The sequence below is a fragment of the Lepidochelys olivacea genome (assembly GCF_965140295.1).
Source record: "Lepidochelys olivacea isolate rLepOli2 genome assembly, chromosome: 1".
Lineage (NCBI taxonomy): Eukaryota > Metazoa > Chordata > Testudines > Cheloniidae > Lepidochelys > Lepidochelys olivacea.
In genome coordinates, this window is record NC_140411.1 from 258596306 (window position 1) to 258616756 (window position 20451).

At 51.0% G+C, this 20451-nt stretch overlaps 2 protein-coding genes across 5 annotated transcripts in view; one reads left to right on the forward strand and one right to left on the reverse strand.

Annotated features, from left to right (window-relative positions):
- The window catches only part of LOC311521511 (cytokine receptor common subunit beta-like), a 37432-nt gene extending 27214 nt beyond the window's left edge, over positions 1-10218 (forward strand). The window contains exons 12-15 of the mRNA XM_084629839.1: positions 3407-3497; positions 3779-3848; positions 5327-5430; positions 6881-10218. Coding sequence (XP_084485965.1) covers positions 3407-3497; positions 3779-3848; positions 5327-5430; positions 6881-8138 — 1523 coding nt within the window. The 3' untranslated portion in view covers positions 8139-10218. The remainder of the gene's footprint in view (positions 1-3406; positions 3498-3778; positions 3849-5326; positions 5431-6880) is intronic.
- Positions 10219-11246: 1028 nt separating this feature from the next.
- CIMIP4 (ciliary microtubule inner protein 4) overlaps positions 11247-20451 on the reverse strand; it is a 32618-nt gene continuing 23413 nt past the window's right edge. For 2 of the 4 annotated variants that reach the window (XM_084617109.1, XM_084617108.1), the window contains exons 2-7: positions 19897-20043; positions 17807-17882; positions 16548-17200; positions 15700-15850; positions 14343-14453; positions 11247-14122 (exon numbers count right to left, since the gene is read on the reverse strand). In XM_084617109.1, coding sequence (XP_084473235.1) covers positions 14031-14122; positions 14343-14453; positions 15700-15850; positions 16548-17200; positions 17807-17882; positions 19897-19905 — 1092 coding nt within the window. In that variant the 5' untranslated portion in view covers positions 19906-20043 and the 3' untranslated portion in view covers positions 11247-14030. Of the gene's footprint in view, positions 14123-14342; positions 14454-15699; positions 15851-16547; positions 17201-17806; positions 17883-18354; positions 18487-19896; positions 20044-20370; positions 20426-20451 lie in introns of those variants that run through there. The other 2 variants (XM_084617110.1, XM_084617107.1) reach the window with 2 other exon arrangements.

Here is a 20451-nt window from a genome sequence, read left to right on the forward strand (position 1 = left end):
GGGATCCCTACCAGAACAGAGTGGGAACCAACAGGTTCGATGGCGTAGACTTCACTGTGCTCATGCACACTTCCATTCTGGTGGAGGACCGCTCGGGCCAAATGCCCAGGTGCCGGCTTGCTACGGCCATCCTAAGAACGGTCAGGAGTCACATGGCCCCAGTGAAGACGGTTGCCATCTCGGTGGAACCTTCAAATTGTCAAAGTCAAATTCAAGACTCACTGAATTTGTCAGACCACTCTGTTTATTAGCAAAGCGCTTTGCCAATGCACCCAGATATGTGAGCCTCCTGCAAAAGCTCAAGCTAACTTATTTAAACAGATAAGGGAAAGCCAATTTAACATAAGAGACAAAAGGAAGCAGAAACTGACAAATATACATACATGTCTTATTTGCATACTAACGTTAACCAATCTCCTAGCTCAGTAGGAGCTCTAAGTTAATTAGTTTGAGGACCCATTGTCTCACACTCCTTAATGTTTCTCTTCCTGACAACTATATTTCAACAAACCCTTCAAGCTGCATTTCTTTAATGAATTATAATTTCAATATAATTCATTCTACTTTCACACAAACTTAGATGCTTCTCACTACAGGCTGGCTGGTTGCTCTTCAGTCAGGCTCTCCCCTTTGATCAGTGCTTCAGTTGCTTGGTGTGGTATCTGTGGATGTAGGTGGAAGAGAGAGGAAGAGCATGGCAAATATCTCTCCCTTTTATCATGTCCTTTCTCCCCTCTTGTCTTTGCCCCCTGCCCCCCGCTTCAGAGTCAGGTGAGCATTACTTAGTCTCTCCAAGCAAGGTTGAGCAATTCTCTTGGGTGTGGCCTCATGCAGGTGAGTCATTGCATTGTAGCTCCCTTGCTGAATAATGGCTGTTGATGGTTTTTTTGACACCCTGCCCAGGCGTTGGTTACTTTCCTTGCTGTTGCCTCTGGGGAGCTAATATTTGGCTGATTCCCCCAACTTACAGCATGTTTTAGTGACAACCATACTACACAATTCTCATAACTTCATATGCATTAATGATACACATCTATGGCTAGAGAAATGACTTTCAGCAGATCATAACCTTTCCCTGATACATTACAAGGCATGCTTTATACGTAAGATCACAATTATACAAAAATGAGGAATATGGGGGTTACAGCACGCTTCCCCAATGTATAGAATTTCACAGGAGGGTCACATGACTGTAATCTTCCCCTACACATAGTATCTCTGCACTGCAGCCTTTGAGGTGTCCAGGTTACTACCTTTAAGAGGAACCAGGCAGACTGGATCCCACTGGACGTGGTCAGGCTGAAAATGGGGCTGGAGGCCAGTGTGAGAAGTTCATGGATCTAAGTGGAGGTCTGGAGAAGGGAAGGAATGATCCATGCTAGAAGGTAGAAAGGGATTAATCAGTGGAGCTGGTTGAACTGTTCATTCTGAACAACATTTTCATGTTTGTGAAATAATGAAAAGATGGGCTCTTTGCAACTGATTTTAAGCAAATCCATCAGAGCCTACATGGGTTTCTCTGGTCATTCAGAGAAGCATTGCTTCATGGGAGTGTTGTTCAGTATTTGGAATTCAGTCTGTGTGATTGGTCACTAGGTCTCATGATGGAATTCCTGGTCTCTGATTGGCTTCCTGAACCTGTACAAACAGGAGAGGTGACTGAATAAGCCTTAATTGTGAATTTCTAGACTCTCAAATGTTTGTGTTTCCTGTACATTTACACTTAACTGCAAGTCTTTTTTTGTTGCTATCTGCAGTGTTCTTGTAAGGATCTTCACCCTGAAGTTACTGATCTGTTCTTGGAGGGTTGGTCTACACTAAAGCTGTAAGTCGACCTCAGTTACGTTACTTCAGTTACATAAATTATGTAAATTAAGTAACTGAAGTTGATGAAACTTAGGTCAACTTACAGCAGTGTCTACACCATAGAATTATAGGACTGGAAGGGACCTCGAGAGGTCATCTCTTCCAGTCCCCTGCACTCATGGCAGGACTAAGTATTATCTAGGCCATTCCTGATAGGTGTTTGTCTAACCTGCTCTTAAAAATCTCCAGTGATAGAGATTCCACAATCTCCCTAGGCAATTTATTCCAGTGCTTAACCTGTGCTTCCTAACCTGACAGTTAGAAAGTTTTTCCTTATGTCCAACTTAAACTGCCCTTCCTGCAATTTAAGCCCATTGCTTCTCGTCCTATCCTCAGAAGTTAAGAAGAACAATTCTTATCCTGCCTCCTTGTAACAACCTTTTATGTACTTGAAAACTGTTTTCATGTCCCCTCTCAGTCTTCTCTTTTGCAGACTAAACACACCCAATTTTTTCAATATTCCATCATAGGTCATGTTTTCTAGACCATTCATAATTTTTGTTGCTCTTCTCTGGACTTTCTCCAATTTGTCCACACCTTTCCTGAAATGTGGCACCTAGAACTGGACACAATACTCCAGTTGAGGTCTGATCAGCGCGGAGTAGAGCAGAAGAATTACTTCTTGTGTCTTGCTTACAACACTCCTGCTTATACATCCCAGAATGACGTTTGCTTTTTTTCGCAACAATGTTACACTGTTTACTCATATTTAGCTTGTGGTCCACTATGACCCTCAGATCCCCATGCTGTGTTGATGGGAGACGCTCTCTGGCCAATTTACCTTCTGCCTCCCAGGGAGGCGGAGTACAGATGTCGACGGGAGAGTGCTTTCCCATCGACTTAGTGTATCTTCACCAGACCCACTAAATTGACACTGCTGCACTGATCGCAACAAGGCCGATTTAGCCATAAGTACAGATAAGCCCTCAGTCTGAACTTCACTTTAACAAAGTTATTTGCTTTGGGAATTTCTTTAGTTTTTTTTAAATAGTCCTAACATGGGACTGGGGAGAACAGGGGCTTGAGGACTATATCCCATTTGGGGTTGACCTAATGAGATCTGTAGAGGAGAACCCCATTTCCACAGTACCTCCTGGGAGACCCTGTCCCTTGGAGTTATGCAGGAGAGGGAATTCTTTCTTGGAAACGTATGAGGTCTGTGAGCATATGAAGACTCACACAAATACAAGCTCGTCCCCAGGTGTTTGCACAAACAAACTGGTTGTCCAGATGTTCATGAAAAACCCAAAGAAGGGGCTCAGACCAAATCAAGAGTTGGATTTAGCAAATGTGTTGACCAATTCATTCTCCTGGTACTTTGCCCAGCTCTCCTGATTAGGTCACATCTAGTCTATCCCAAGTGGGTGAGTATTCCATGGTCTAACACACCTGTCAGTTAGGACTCGTGACTTGACAGGCAACCTACATTTTCCTGACCTCAATATCATCCCAAAAGAGCATCCAGAATGTAAGTTTCGATACAGAATGAAGCCATTTTCTGTTGCTGTCTATATCTCTCTCTCTCATTTATCTGCCTCAGCCGGGTCACCACTGATTCTCCCACTGCTGATCCCAGTCTTCACCATCGTGCTGATAGCATTTGGCTGGTGTGGTTATAGATGCCTACTCAGGTAAGTCTGCACTGGGAGTTGGAGATTTACCAGACACACCAATAGAGTGAGTGCAGGGAGGTGCTGCGTGGGCACATCCCTATCGTGGATCTAGGGCTTAGTTGAGCTGGAGATATGCCTGGGGTGCAGCGCAGAGCTCTCTCCATGTCAGACAGCAGCTTGAGTGTAGGGCCATGGAGTTTCAGGACCTCTGGGTTGACAAGGGGGCCCAGGGTAAGGCTGTATATCTGCTGTAGCCTCCTCCCAAGAGAAGTGACCCTGCAAACTCTGTCTTGTTACAGCAAGAAGAAAAAATGGGAGGAAAAGATTCCAAATCCCGGCAGGAGTCAGCTGCTCCAGAGCTACCTCCAGGTAAGAGAGAACTGAGCTTTCCCCTACTACCCTTTGGCCTACTCCAGCTGTAAGAGTATCCCGGCCCTCTGGTCTGACGACTTGACAGAGTCCTGCCGCTTCTGGCCAGCCGAGTTCTTGACCAAGTCCAACAGAACTGTAAACAAAACCAAACCCTCAGCCTGGCTGGGCTCAGCTGGCCACCTCGGCCTCACAGGACCTGGGCTTTCAACAGCCCCGCTGTCCAGGGGCTGGCACGCTCCTCCCCTCTCTCAGGGGCTCAGGCAAGCTACTGCTCTTCAGGGCCCATGTCTCCAGTCAGGCTTCCCACTCACCCCTGGAGTAGCCTGTCTGCTCTGCCTTCGCCCTCTCAGCCTTCTCTCAGGTTACTTCCCACCTCTTCTCCCCTGGGTCTCCTTCCTCCCATGAGTCTCACTCAGCTCTTTATGGCCACAAGCCCTTCTCTTCCCCACCTGGGCTTTACTTCTGATTAGTCCTGGCCCATCCTCCAGGTTCAAGCAGGCAGGTTAATTGCCCTCTCAAGCCTCTATCCTTTCACAGCACATGTGGGGACACATTGTCTGAGGACCCTGCCCATTGGTGCATAGGAGAAGCCCAGGAGATAGCAGGATTTTTGCCACTGTGTTTTACCTTACACTTGTGAGCGCCAATACATGACTGCAATTACTCAGTTTTGAACAGGGCAGTACACACCTCTTGCAGGTGCCCCCTTCCTGGTTGGGTGTGAGCCTGCTTTCTTTTCAGTTCTTACAATGGGGTGGCACCTGCCTCTCATGAGCACACCCCCCCCTCCGGCTGAGTCACACACACTGTCCCCCCTTCTGGGGTGTACAGTCTCTAGGTCTTGCTCATGGCTCTGGTACGGGGCTCTAGCACCAAGGCTTCCTCCAGAGGTACTGCCTTCTTTAACAGCCCCAAAGGAGCCCATCTCGGGACCCTCGGTTAGTGTCTTTTTGGCAGCTCTCCCTGGGCTTAGTCTTCAACCAGACCAGCAGGGCCCATCATGGTACCCTTGCCTGGTCTGGCTAGGTCCTGGGCTCAGCCTGCCTGCACTGAGCTGGCCATGGTCTTGCTACTCTTCCAGCCAGCCATGCACCCATTCTTCAAGCTCCAGGCAGCAACTGACTGCTGTGTCCCTGCGGCTTCCTTTTATATGGCCCTTCTGCCCCCTGACTGGTCACTCCAGCAGCCTCTCTGATTAGCTGCTCCCCTGCAGCCTCTCTAGACTGCCTGGAGGACTTCTCCTCTGCTCTTTTCTGGGGTGTGGTGAGGCAGGGCGACAAGGCCTCCAGCAGGAGGCCTCCAGACCTATTCCCCCCATCAAACCACCAGTCCCCAGGAGCAATGTTGCCCCCAAGAGGGGTTAAAGTGCTACCACACACTGTGGCATCTCCACTATGGGGCTTCTGGCTCCCCTCTGCCCTCAGGGAATCACCCTCTGTCTGCCAGGAATGCTATCTGCCCTTGTCTCTTTTCAGAAAGTAGCACTTGGGATTCCGCTGCCGAGCAGCCAGCTGGACTTTGGCAAGCAGAGCCCTTCCGAGAAGATGGACCTGGCCAGCTGCATCCAAGTGCTGGATGGGTGAGTGGTCAGTGCACTGCTCAGTGGTGATACTCTCTGAGACGTTGCTTGGTGATGGTGGCATCTCAGTTCCTCTGGGTGGCTGATCCCATCAGGGACGGATGGCAAATGTAACTGGTGTGAATGATAAACCTTGGCACATCCTCCACATGACCATCTGGAAATGTCAATGGATGGACTTGCAGCCCCTGCTCTCCCTGGCTCCCTGGAAACACCAGTCCCAAACCCTGAGCCCTTCCTCCCTGATCTCTCCTTCTGGTAATGGGCTTGCCTTTGATTTCCCAATCTGGAAATGGAGGTGGATAAGCACCCCCAGCATACAGATGCATACACGCCCCCTGCCCTACACATCCTATTTTCCTGCCTCCTGGAAGTGAGGCCCTCACCACTCTTGGGGCTGATTCTGGCTCTGGCAGCATACAAGAGCCAGCTGGGGCTGCAATAGGACAGAGGATAATTCCTCCAATGCAGTAGTGTGGGGCAAATGTAAGAAACCCAAGACTGCCCTCCGCACAGCTCCTGATGTAGGGAGGTTGTGCTGAGGCAGGGTACCCATCATGCTCTATGCTGTGAGGGATTCTGGGTTAAGAAGAGTAGCCTGAGGAAGGCCGTATTCAGTTAGAATAGCCTGAGTCCCAACTTGGAGACACTTATAGCTGTACCCCTTTTCCCAGGGCTTAGAGCGCTCTCCCCTTCCAGGTTGGGGACAGAGGCTCTTCACCCTCCTTGAGCCACCCCGGCCACCCCAGCCCTGGGCTGCCAGCACCAACCCCGAGCTCCAGGCCACTGGAAGGAGCTGAGCCCCTGCTGGCTTAAGGGGAGAGGGGGAGTGAGGGCATGGCCTAGGGGTGGATCACTGGCAAGGCCACGGCCTCGGTCAGGGGAGGCTTAGTCTCCCCTGGCCTTTGATACCCACTGCCCATGGGTGGGTGCCCAGCCATCACTAGTCACTTTTGGAAAGCGCAGGCCATTATTTGTATTTATTTGAACCCCCATCACTCCTTGTTTGCTCCCTCCCTTTTTCTGTCTTCTACCTCAGTGGCTGTAAGTTCCTTGCGGCAGGGACCATGTCTTTTTATAAACTTCGCCCAGTGCCAGGCAAAGGTCTGGTGCTATATATAATGTAGGTGGTGGTGATCATGGTCTCTGAAGGGTGATGTGCTGCTTGGGCCCCTTAGACTCAAGAAACACAGAAATTGCCAGACTGGGTCCAGCCAATGGTCCATCTAGTCCAGTATCTTGCCAGGAATAGATGCCGGTGCCAGCTGCTTCAGAGGAAAGCACAAGAAATTCTGCCATAGGCAGTTATGCGATAATCTGCCCCCAGGGAAAGATTCCTTCTAACCCGCAGAAGACCTTTCTCCCAGGAGGCCCTCAGCTCCACTCCCTGTCCATATGTGATGTTCTCTGCAGGGTGCCATCTCTGATTCCTCTTGTTTCCCCCTTGCAGACAGATGAAGGTTAGTTCAGCAGAGCTCCCTGCAGTCGTGACCGAGAGGATGATGTGCTTCCTTGGTGCACTGGACCCAAAGAACCCATATCAGACTCTTGAAGTGACAACTCCAGCTCCACATCCTGCAGCCCCGGCTAGCTGCCATTCGAGTCAGAGCACCAGTCAGTCCTTGTCACCAGCCATGCTCCCCTGGAGGAGCAGTGCTAAGGTCACTGCTTCTCAGGCACCCATGTCCTGCTTTGACTTTAATGGTCCATACTTGCACTTCCCCCATGGGTGCTCCCTGCCTGACATTCATCAGGACCAGGAAGCTGCCCCACTGGGAACCAAGGGGAGGCCAGTGTCCCTGGAGTACGTGTCCCTACCCCAGGGGGCCTCTTCCCAGATCCTGCTGGTGGAGGAGGAGAGAGGAGAAGCTCAGCTCCACCCCGTCTCGCTTCCTGCTGAGAAAGAGATGAAGCAGCCACTTGCTGGAGGGCAAGAAGGGCCACAAGGCCAGCCAGCAGGTGGGGAAGTGGCACAAGGGGACACCAAAGGTCAAAGGTCACCGATTGCTGCCGTCTTAAACAATTCCGGTCAGAAATTGCCACTGGGATACGTCACCACGGAAGGTCTGTCACTGATGCCAGCAAGAGACTCTGCCCATCTGTCCCCTGCACAGGCCCCACTGGAGGGGATGCCCACTGCTTCTGGCATGTTGTCATCCAACCCACAACTGCCCCATGCCACAGAGGGCACCCCTAGCCCCGAGTTGGGCCCTGAAAAACCTGGTGTCGCAGTCCCAGTTCCATCTCCAGCATCAGCCGCTCTCTCTGGATTTGGGAGCTATGTTATGTTCCCCAAGGCTCTCTGTGGCACTCCAGAACCCGTCGTTTTTTCCCCACCCATCCTATCAGAGGGGGTTGATTTTGCTAAAGCAGAGCCTGGGCAAGAGGATAATGTGGTCATGTTCAACCCCGATGGCACCGGACCAGTTTTTCTACGCCAGGTGGGGGAATACTGCTTCTTTCCTGGCCTCAAACCTGGTGAGAAGCCCCCCATGGGTGAGAAAGGCCCCCTGGCTGATCAGACATCAGAAGCCAGACAGGCATTTGGAAAGCCGCCCTGTGATGGAGGATCTGTCAATAGCAAGCGAGAGCCTGCTCTTCACATGCAGGCCATTCAGCTCTTCAAAACCCTGAAGTGTGACGATTACTTTGTGTTGCCTCCGTGGGCAGGACAGGAACCAGCTGTCAGGGCCAAGGAACTGTACTAGTGCTACAAGAGGACTGGTGAGGGCAAGAGAACAGGTGAATGGATTCGAGTCCCCCACTCGAAGCCTGTTGCCTCTTCTTGTCATCACTGTTTCCCCTCCCGAACCCAGGCAGGAAAAGCAAAGGGCAGTCCTTCTTCCCAGCCCTCCTTCCAAAGTGAGTGGCAGATGTCAATCAGCACCACATCCTCCTCAGCTGTATCAGCGTACTTGGCTAGAGAAACCAGGAAATCTCTCCCCTTTGGAGAGATCTGCTCGTTACACACAGCTCTAATCCCCCTGCCATTATCATGTTAGCTTTGCCATGCTTCTGCTGCAATGTAATATTGAGTTCAATGCAAACTTCACAGCATGAACGATCAAATGTCATGTCACGGATAAGATTCTGGTGCAAGCACCTGGAATGAAATGCCTCACATTCTGAAAACAGATCTAGTTTATTTAGAGAGATAATACGCATCCAGAAGAATTAGTGTTGGAAGGATGTAGATAGCAAACCTGTCAAGGAGGGATTGGAATTGCTAAGGATGGGACAAGGAGTCAAGGGGTGAAACAGCAATGGGGAAACTTGGCTGCAGCTGGAGAAACCTTTCCTATCTGTGACTCTATCCTGCAGAATGATGTCTCTAGGGAGGTAGTGGAAGCCCCATCACCAGGACACGTAAAACCAGACTGGACAAAGCCAGGGAGGACATATATTATTGCAGGGAAAACTAGGGTTGGGGCAGGGGAAAGGTTATGCGAGTGGACAAACTATGGTTTAATGGATCTCTTCTATCTCTAATTGCTCAAATACTATGACATGCTGGATTCCCAGTACACTGGCTGTTTGTAGGAGATGATAGCAACTAGCTAGCTGCTTTGGTGAGTAACAGTGCCGGGGAAAGAGAACTCAGTTCTTTCCTGCTCCTTTCTGCAAGGGAACAACATTGACTCAGAGCTGCCACCCAGTGATCAGACCTAGCAAAATCATCTCTCAATCCATGGGTCAGCTCTGTTACTGATTGAGTTAGATGTGTCACCTACCACGTAGGATGTCTGAGTCTGACTTTGGTATATTTGTGTGACACGGCTGATGAGGGGAGTGTAGTGGGGTGGCTGCCCCACTCCAAATTAAAATGGATTAAGAGCAGCTGAGGGAGGCTGGCGAGATAGTTGGCCCCAGGTGTGGATGGCTTAATTGGGCCACAGCTGGCACTGATATGAGGGCTGGAGGCCAGGAGCTGTAGAAGTCTCACCCTAGCCCTGGAGTGGGAAGGGTTAGCTGCCTGGGAGCAAGGAACCTGAGCTGGAGCAGTATTGGGGAAGGGCAAAGAGGAGCTGGCGAGCTCCAGCCTGGTAAACCCCCAGGCTGCAGGCCTTGCTGAAGGCCTACAAAGGTACTGGGGCTACAGAGGTGCAGCCTGGGAATAGGTAGAGGCTAGGATGACCAGATGTCCCAATTTTATCAGGACAGTCCTGGTTTTAGGAGACTTGTCCTGCATCCCGACCTTACATTGGTCGGGACGCCCTTTGTCCCTGTATCGGGACCATCCGGGCCGCAGCTGCGGCACTGCCGCTCACCGCTTCCTGGGGCAGTTCCTGGTGCCCACATGCCAGCAGGAGCATCGTGCACTGCAGGGGCGGGGCTTGCAGGCACTGGGAGGGGCAGAGAGCCCTCTGTGCCCCCCCCCCAACCTGTGACTTTAGGAGCCAGAGGGACCTGCCTGCCGGATGCTTCCCGGGATGGGAGCCGCCCCAGGTAAGCACCGCTGGGACTCCCCACTTTGCCCCCAGGCAGGTCCCTCTGGCTCTTAGGGTGGGGGGGCTCTGCGTGCTGCTGGTGCCTGCAAGCCCCGCTCTGCAGCAGCTCCCATTGGTGCTTTTCCTGGCCAATGGGAGCCACAGAGCTTGCGCTTGTGGCGGGCGCAGCACGTGGAGAGTCTGGAGTCTCCCCTTGCCGCTCTTGCCCTAGGAGTCAGAGACCTCCCAGCAGGGCTGCTAAGTGTGGCCAGGGAAGGCAGGGTGTGATGGTGAGTATCTGGGAGGCGTGTGGAAGGCACTGGGCAGTGGGGGAGGTTTGTGTGTTTTGGGGTGCTAGACAGTGGGGTCCTGTTGGGGGGTGCTGGGAAGTGGGGGAGATCTGTGTGTGTGTCAGGGCAGTGGGGGTCTGTATGGGGCATTGTGTAGTTGTGGTGGTGGGGCTGTGGGGAAGGGCCCTGGGAGGGAGGGGAAATCTGTGTGTATTGGGAAACTAACGAGTGGGGGAGGGTTCTGTGTGGGGAGCGGGGCAGCTGTAGTGGGGCTGTGGGCAGGGAGGTGCTGGGCAGGGTGTGTGTGTGCACATCACTGTGCATTTGTGGTGGAAGGGTTGTGGGGGGCTCTGGGCATAGTGGATCCAGGGGGTGCTGGGCAGGGGAGCTGTGTGGTGCAGCATGGGCGCATCCCCAACAGGAAGGGGAACGCTGGTAGCACCACAGGGCCAGGCGGACCAGTGTGCCTCCGGCTCCGGTCGGGGCTGTGCACCTGTGTCTGTCCCTTCCCGCCCCCCCGCGCCCAATGTGTCCTGATATTTCACTCTTGCGATCTGGTCACCCTAGTAGAGGCAGCTGGTCCTAACCCCTTGCCAACAAGGAGTGTCCATTACACACTGCAGTTTGCCCCAGTGAGCGGGGGCTAGATGATGACTGGCAGTACCCACTGAAGCAAGGTGGGCTTAGAGAGTTGGGGGTTCCCCTGAGGAGGGGAGACCCAGAGAGTGGGGGTACTACTGGGGCAGAATCCTGAGGTAAAGGGAACTGGGATCTGGGAGGGACATGGGGCCAGCGGCAGGTGGGACACCGGCCTGCAGAGGGTGCTCTGTATGCTGGAAAAGAGCTAACTCCCAGATGACCAGCAGGAGGCGCTGCTATGGTGAGTCTCAATCCACTACAGGGAGGAAAGGGCAGTTCGGGAGTGTGTTTCTGTTTTCCCCGCTCTGTTAATTGGATGCTGCCAGGCCTGCATTGTTCAGTGTAATTCTTCTTTTGGATAATTAAAAACAAATGAGTTTATCAGAATTTTAAACTTTAAGATATGTGAATAGTGAATTCATTGCTTTTGAAAGCAAGGGGCCGGCAGGACTGCCTCAGGCTGACCAGAGCAGAGATAGGTGCCATCCAAGCGTTCCCAGCCCAACTCATTCCTGACTTGTTGCACACCTTGTTAATCCAGCCCTGAGCCTTTCGTGAATAGAGAAGGCCACGTGTGCCAGTCTGTGCTGTGGTGTTGTTATGTGTCTCTGTAGGCATTAGAATGAGACCATAAAAACCCCATGTATTAACTCTGCCCCTGCACCCAGATGCCTGGATGTGTATCAACTCGCTGCGCCCAGCTGCCCTGTTTTCTGTATCCCAAATAATCTCTGTAGGCCTGTGGGAGCCCTGTTGGCCTAGGCACTGTACACATGTATAGGGTGACACAGTCCCAGCTCTAAAGTGCTAACAATGTAATTTAAGGCAAGGCTCTACAAGCGTGAGACTAACTAGAGGCAGGAGGGACCGATAAGGCCAATACAGGTAGTAATATAAGCAAGCAGTTACATACGCCAGTGGTGTGCAAAACTAATCATTTGGACCCTTTCCTTATTTATATGAATGAATAATTATCAGCAATTCTCACTGTCTCACTATCCGGCTCTCAGGCGTGGGCAACTTCCTGTAGGCTGCACAGGAGAAATTGGTTTATTATCCAAATCTCATGGTCTTGAGCAAACAGAAATGCATTGCTTCTATTTGCATAAAGCACAGGGCAGCGTCCTCGGCTGGCAGCAGACTCCGTTCTGATCAGGGCAGATGCTTGTCTGAGTTTCTGTTTTTGCCACGCTTGCTCACGTCGTGTGGCGCTGTACCCAATGTGCTATTCTAAAACTCACAAGTGGCGGGATCAGGTGCTGAGGTTTTACAGTCAGAGTGCTGAAGCAGCAGCATGGGCTCCACCACTAACTTGCTGGGTGCCTTGAGGGCGGCACTTAAGTGGCACATGTAACCTCCTTCTGCATCAGCCCCAGCATACAGTGTGCAGAGTGGTGGTGTCCTAGGGTGCTTTGCTACTTGGCTGAGACCTGTGCCACTCCATGCTGAAGCAAAAGAAAGCCCAGTAGGAGATCTCTGTGACCTGCGTCTTGGTCCCCCCCTTTTTAGTCAGTGAGCAATTATTTCTCCGCCACACCATGTTCCTTGGAACATCAGAACCCGTAATGGTTAATTATTGAGGGTGGGAGATAATCCTCCCATAGTTACTACTAGTTACATTTTAACTTCTTCTATTTGCAAACCTCTGGCATTCCTCTGCAGTCAGTATGCTCTGACCTAATCCCACTGACAGAGCATGGAGAAACAGCCCTAATTTGTGCCCAGAATCAGTTCATATCTGCAGGCAAAATAATCAGCAGTTCCAAGCTTGGAGGTGCGGCTGGGCCCAGGGGTGCTGGAACAATTTGCTTAGTGGGGGGTGCTCAGAGCCACTGAACCAAACTGTAAACCCTATAGCTGACGGAAACCACTTCAAGCCCAGGGGTATGGCAGCACCCCTAGTTCCAGCACCTATGGCTGGGGCAGCTGGGGAAAGAGAGGGCCCCTCTGCCCTTGCAAACTTTGTGGCAAGTAGGTGTTCTGTGGGGGGTCACCAGGAAGGAACAAGTACTAGAAGCCCCTGGGTTCTCTTAGGAGCTGTGTCAGACAGGACCGTCATGAGCAGATCCTAAACCACCTTTGCACCCCCAGCCAGCAGACAGTGTTACTGCGTGACACCCCCTTGCCTGCCACAGTTCATCTCCTCCCTTCTGAGGGATTCAGTCCTATTTGGATTTACTATCTGTGGGTGGACCTGGACATCAGAGCACCATGCAATGCTGGCACCCCTGCCCACAAAGAGACATTGTTATGGGGGATGGTGGGAGATGGGGCATAGACAAGAAACTTGTCAGAAAAGCCCCCAAAACAATCCTCCTCACTGTGGGATGACCCAGCAGCATGGCGAATTCCAGGGGCTCCCAGCGGTCCCTCTGCAGCCTTCTGGCTCCCTTTTGGTGGGATGGGCTTTTTGGCACTGGTTTGGGTTTTGGAGCTCCTGGGTTTGGCTGGGTGCCCTGCTGCCTCCAGTGCTGAAGTGAGTGCCGGCAGCGGTTTTCGCACAGTCACTGTAGGTCATTGGCAATGCAGGAGCTCTCCAAGTGAGTCTCTGTCTAGCCGCCTCAAAGCAACCAGAATTATGAGAGGGAAGGAAATTGCCTCCTGCCTCACAGTCTCCGCCCCCGACGGGCACAAGAGTTGCACCTTGATGCTGTACTGAGAGTGACTGGCCCCCCAGAAACACCTGCGAGAAAGTGTTCCCACAGAAAGTGCCCACAGCCTGATGGCTTTCTGCTGGGTTTGTACCGCTCACCAAGCAGCCAATGTGCTTTCCGCTGTGCAGGAGAACTGTGTACACAATCCAGGAGAGAGACGGAAAAGAGGCTGGCAGCCATCAAAGTGCCATCCGTGGCCATTCAGTCATGGGCATCCCGCCTCCGCCCGCACACATGCATGCACATATTCCAGCCTTGCTATTTCCTAAACACGGTCCCCAGTCTGCTGGATAGTCAGTCTCCTTGTCCCCCCCACCCCCAGTCTCACCTGCAGGGATTCCATGAGAACCGTTTCCATGGCCATTCAGTCCTCTCACACGCTGCTGCCCCCAAAGACTCTCCCTCCCTTTCCCTGTGATAAAAGGCTTTGCCATTGTGTTTCTGCCAGCTGATCGCCCAGTTCTCTTCCTGCCACTCGCATTGCCGCTGCTCAGCAAGCACACCGATCGAGGCTGCACAGAGGTTTATTCTAGCGTCAGGGAGAGCAGGGTCCCTCTTGGAGAGTGGCTCGCTTCTCTGTCTTTTGCCTTCTAAGATTTGGTACCTTTGGTCTTCTCCCCATATTTCTGCTCCAAAGCTTTTTGCAGGTTAAGGTTTAGGGCATTTTTCTGGTGCCATCGCCCTATAAAGAAGACAAACCACAGTTCAATCGCTGCTTCATTCCTAATGATACTGCTCTCCCTGTGGGTAAGAACCAGGCTTAATAACTTCCACCTGCCTGTGGCAGTGCTCTGCCCTAGCTCAATGGCTCTCCTCCTGTGACAATGCCCCTCTCTAACCCATTCTTAGTCCGAGCCCAGTTCTGAAGTGCATCAGTTGCTTGCTCATGACAGGAGCCTTACCTAGGTCATCAGTTTTCCTTCCATGCCAGTGTTTGGGGTCTCTGACTGCCCTTTGAATCACATCTGGAGTATAAGAATCCTTCATCAGGCTCTTACTCTCTATTGGGCCACCTGCAAGAAACCGAATGTGCAGGAATTTGTTACCACGAGCCACTCTGCTGCTGGCACCAGTGACGTGTACCCGCAGCCAAAGGGGGAGAGGAAGGGAGAGAAAAGGGATACACAGCTGACATTAGCACTTTCATTTGGATTTGACTCAGCCATGTGTTCTGATGGGGTCTGTGGTATGGCTCTGCGACCACTTGGCCTCTGTCCAGTGCATTCTTGCACTTTGTCTGCTAGTACTGCCTGCCCTTAGGTAGAGCAGGCCCATGATGGAGCATCATTTTGAGTCATGTCCCAAGGTCTACTTTTCCCTCAAGCACTTATGTGCACGCTCCCCTACTGCATGCTCCCTTACTGCTCCCAATACCTGGATGTAACTCACAAAGCCATCATCTGACCCTCTTAAATCCCTTCTTCAAACCTATCTCGGCCATGGGCCCTCCAGATCACTCCCATCTGGCCCTGGCTAGGCAATGGTGAGTTGTGACTTCTCTCGGTCCCTTCTAGCCCTGCTCAGCTCTTCTTGGTTTCATTATTCCCTCCTCCTCCCAAGCCACCCAGACCTGCTCTTGGCTGTTAGCCACTGGTTGATGCCAAGTGTGAGCTTCCTGAGGGAGGGACTGTCTTCATTTTACCTGGCTACACAAAGGTCCCAATTCTTGACTGAGATTCCTACATGCTACCACCAGGCACACTACATAATAATCATCATCCGGCTCGTGAGGCATTGGGTGCATGCACAAAAGGCACTCCAATACCATGCTGGTGAGAGCAGTATATCGCTCCCCAGTCTGATTTGATCAGATAGAGGGATCACTGAGGACTCTGGAGGCACAGTGACTTGGGGGAGAGGCTTCAGAACACCATGTCTGAGAAGGCCTCAAAGAGGAACAAGCGTATAATTTGAACTGGAGCTATTAACTTGAGACATTTGATTGCAAAAGCTACTATCCAGGCAGCTCTCGAATGGCGGGGAGATGGGTGGTCGTGCTGGACCCTCATGCCTCGCTGTTGCTGGTTGGAAAGAAGGAAGAGGGGGGGAAGATAAGGAAAAGGGGGAATGGGTAAAAAGGGGACCCATAGTCATCCCTCCTTTCCCCCTGTATCCTGCTACAGGAGTGCTCTGAACAAGAGGGGGGAGAGGAAGGGGAGGGAGAGGTATAGTTAAAGAGACACACAGACCAATGCAGGAACCCAGGGGCAATGCAAATAGTATAGGGACATCTAGGGGTAGAAATGGAAGGCCCCTCACCTTGGAAGATGTTTGACCTCAGGTTGTAACCTAGTTCATAATAATCAGCAAAGGGTGTGGTGGCCATGGGATTCTCTGGTGGTTTAGGGGTCCGGTTGCTGAGTCGTTTCTGCCCCTCAATCAGTCCAGCCTCACACAGAGCACGACGTGCCTGGCAAGCACAAACATCATGGAGTCAGTCTTGACCCAGAAACCCCAAGTGCACCCGACTCCCCGGAGGCACCTCCAGCCCTAAGTGCAGGCCCTGGATGTACCCAGGGGCAAGCGCTGTCCTTGAGTGTATCCCTCTCACCAATAAGAAAAGGAGGACTTGTGGCACCTTAGAGACTAACACGGCTGCTACTCTGAAACCTCTCACCAATGTGTACCCCGGTCTCTGGGTGTAGCCTAAATACATGGGCTAATTCAGACCTAGTATACATGGGTGCTGTTTAGCTGAAATCAGTGGAGTGTCATCTTCTTACAACAGGTCTGAATTTGGCCCAGGGATGGGTGCTATGACACACCCCCTCTCCCCAGCCTCTCACCCTCTAATGCTATTGTCTCTAATGGCCCTTCACCCTCTGCTTCTTCATCATGAGTGCAAGGAGGGAGAGGGAAAGAGAATGATGAGATAGATAATCAGGATGGGGAGACAGACAGAGAGAACACAAGACATGGTTGAATATCTGGTGCCTCTGGGTATGGAAGTTGTCACTGGACCTGCCCCCCAGTTACAAAGCCCAAATGCCTCTCCCTAAAACACCCTTCTCCAGGTGCTGTACTTCCAATTACCCAGCCCTCTGAACCCTTCCCCCCAAAGTATCCTCCCCCTCCTCATGTATCAGTGTCACCACTTCTTCTACAACCTGCTCCTCAGTGACGAGCTCATCCACGATGCTGCTCCCAAACTTGTGTTTGATGTTAATTGGGATTATGCTGCTTTTCTTCCCCTGAAAGAGCTTCCCCTCTGCTTTCACGTCTTGCCCTATTGATGCTAAGGATTCCTTTGCACTTAAGCCATTCGGGAATTCCCTCGCCTCCTTGTGGCTGGTCTTGGTGGTCTTTCGGGGAGATCCAGGCACCCTGGGCCCCAGCGGTCGATGTTGCCCTGCTGCTGGTTCTTTGCCATCTGAGTAGGCTTGGACACTTTCTGCCTTCTTCTGGGTAGACTTTGCAAGATGTAGGAGACTTCCTGTCCTCCCTCTTTGATGTTGCCTCACTGCTGGTTCCTTGACACCTGAGACATCCCGGGCTGCTTCTCCTTCTTCTCTGGTGAGATGACGCTGTGCAAAAGGCATTTTGGGCTGGAGACTCTGTTTACTATAGCTTCTGGTGTGGAGATGCTGTGCAGAGGGGGATGCCTGGGATTTGACTTGAGGAGAACTCCTGGGTGTTCCACTATCTGTAGGGTTCTTGGAGGTCTTCCAGGAGGTTCTACTGGAACTTTTCAAGGAGGTTCTCTTGCCACTGGCCCGTGCCCCAGCCAGGACATGCTCCTTGTTGCCATCTCCAGGTTCCACTTAAAGATAGAAGGAAAAGCTCAACCAATTTGCCATCATTTTGATAGAGGAGTGCGGCAATAAATGGTCTTGCACTGCACAGCATCATGGTTACACAAATGTACAGTGTACATAAGCTACACCCCCTGAGCTGGGTGGAGTCTGTGCGAGGAGCTCGGGTGTGCCTGTGATCACGTGTCCAGAAGCACGTGCGCGCACACACACACAGGTGTGGCTAGTCAGCCTGTGCACTTGAACCCAGGCTTGAACTTTCTCACACATCAGCAGGCATACTTCCTGTCACACACACACATCTGTTGCCTTTAATTGGCACGCACTCACATGAATGCCCTCTTAGGCACACACATACCTAAGCAGCGCAGGCTTGCTCGTGAGAACTCATTCCCACAGGTGTATGTAGCTAATCAGTTCACAAACCCACGTGCATCAACCTCTCATACACATGCATATCCAATCAGCACACATTCATGCAAATAAGCAATCCCACAGGAATACAGGGGTGTAAAGGGTGGAGGAAAACCCCCATGAATGTGGGAGCTAGGGCAGAAGTCTGAGTGCAAAGTGGGGGCTAGCGAACAAAGCAGCTGTTACACTGTGTCTCTTACCTGCTGGGCCGTTGGCTAGCACAGACTCATGTTTCGCTGCAGCAGGTGTAAGGGAGGCCGAGGTCATAGGCATCTCCTTGAAAGAGCAACAAAGGCGGAGTTAAGTAGGCATAGAGCAGGAGCCAAGAATGTGGGTTAGGCTGGTTGTTTGTCAGACGTAAGATATGGCACAACCAAATAACCTGGTGTGGCACCACCTTTAACATTGATCTGGTACAGCAAATTCTACCTAGGAATTACCACGCCAGAGCAGCCAATTACCACACCAGAGCAGTCCATCAAGTCCATAATCCTCTCTTATTAAAAAGCACTACCGTGTTCTACAGGACTGGCCCAAAAGGCTACAGCCCGTAATGCTGTATAATCAGTTTCTGTAGAATGCCATTTGCCATGGACATTATTATTTGTTATGTATATTACAGGGCTCAGTCAAGATCAGGACCCTGTTGTGCCAGGTACTCTACAAACACAGTGAGAGACTGTCCCTGCCCCAAAGAGCTTAAGGTCTAAACAGACAAAAGTGGGGAGGAGATGTGCATAGCACTGACCTGTGCAGTAATCATTTTATGCTTTGCTTTGACTACCCTCACCCAAGCTGTGATAACTGCAAATGCTAGTTGTCAACAAATTAGCCAGCCCTTTTGTTAATAAAAAGCAGCTACTGTATTTTACTCTGTGCCCTTCAATGGCAGCAGACTCCCCAGACTGACTGCATTCTGTGGGGAGGGAGCTGTCATGCAAATCCCACCCACAACTCTAACCTTTGTCCTTGCTCTTCTCTGCCCCCTATTCATCTTACACGTTGGATAGCCAAACCTGAATGCAGGGCTCCAAAGGCCCTGTTCCAACAGTCCATGGACAGGCTCCAATTGACTTTCTGGCCATTCGATCAGGCCCTGAGTGAGGGCACATGATTGCTCTATGGGACAGAATTAGGTTTTTTTTCTGTATTATTTTCAATCCCTTTTAAGAGCATTTTAATTGTATTTTTATCAGATTGCAGGACTCGGTGTTACTAAATGGATCTTTCCCACTTAGCGCCAATGTTAACTCCTACCTCCCACCTAGAGTTGAATCAAGTTACCACCATTATTGTTATGTCCATGGGAAGAGGGCGGCTTGTTCCCCAGACACGCAAGTCTCCCATTTGTGAGTCACCCCTTGACTTGGGGCATTGCCTCCACTGCTTTCCTTGTACTGCAAAGCACATTCCTTAGTAACTCTGATTGTTCCAGCTTCTGGTGAGCTGAGTGACTTTACCGTTCACATGAAGATCCTCTTTTCTGGGATTTGAACTAATTACATATTATTATTATTACTATTTAATATTTTTCTGACAGCAGTGCCTAGAACCTCTGACTGAACTTGAGGCCCCATTCAAACATGGATAGCTCTTAAGTCCATAAGGGACTGTTCAATCATCTAGCCTGACCTCCTATATACCGCAACCCACAGAATTTCATCCAGAGTCTCCTACTATGCCAGGCACTGTACATGCACATGTTATAAAAAACAACTCCTGACCAAAGAGCTATAAAATGACCAAATTTTTTTCTCTGCCTTTTTCTGAAGACGCCAAATAAAGTATTAATGTAATTCCTCAGGTATTTTCACCGCGTTCAATACTTTCCTGCCATTCTGACTCCCACTGACCAAGGAGAAAGATGGGACTTGTCCCAGTGGAGCTAAAGACTAACCTTCTCAGGCTGCTGAAGGTATTGCTGTGCCATTCTCACAAGGTCTCTGGCTGGGAAAAGCACTGTTATTATTATAGATGAACTGTACACCTGCCAGAAGTGGCCTGGTATCTCCTGCCAAATGGGGCTCAGTATCAGCTGCCAGAGATGGCCAAGAATAGCCCCACATGCCTGCCACATGTGGCCTGGACTGGCATCAAAAAGATAGTACACTCAGTGTGCTGCCTCAGGCCTGAAAAGCAATGTGGCAGTACATATGAAATGGTGTTTTTGATTGGCTCATCCTTTCTTTGTTTGTGTGTGTGTCTGAAGTGGGGGGGGGGGAGGTGAGGGGGGGCCGAGCTTCCAGATTGAGGCTCAGAGGTGAAGCCTTTCTTAAAATGTCTCTCTCACCTGTTCCATGGTCTCAGTTGAGATGACAAAGTGATTCTTCTAACCAGGCAGGTCCTGCTGAAGTCCAGAAGTGCAGAGGTGGAACTAAGAGTAAGCCTCAGGGATGGTTGCTAGGGAACAACCCTCCCCATCTATGAGCTGTAGTTACTATGGGAACCAAAATAAACAAGGCACAGTTAGGTGTTATCTTTGGGGGGGAAAGCTCATGTCGCAGAAAGAGCACAGGCCCAACAGTTTTCAGCACATGTGTAGGGTTCCTTGGTGGCTCTCATAATAAAACAAGAACAATTAATAGGACTTAGCACTTCTATTGCATCTTCCACCCAAGCATCTCCAGATGGTGTTAACTGTGCCTCATACACTCCCCAGGAGGGAGGCGTCATTACCCCCCTTTTACAGACTAAGACAGAGAGGTTAAGTGATTTGCCCGAGGTCACACAGTGAGTCTATGGCAAAGCTGGGACTAGAACCCACCATGTTTGATGTCTAGCCCTGTGCTTGCACCACAAGACTGTGCTCTCCATTTCTTTGGGGGAGTTGGTAACTTGGCTTCAG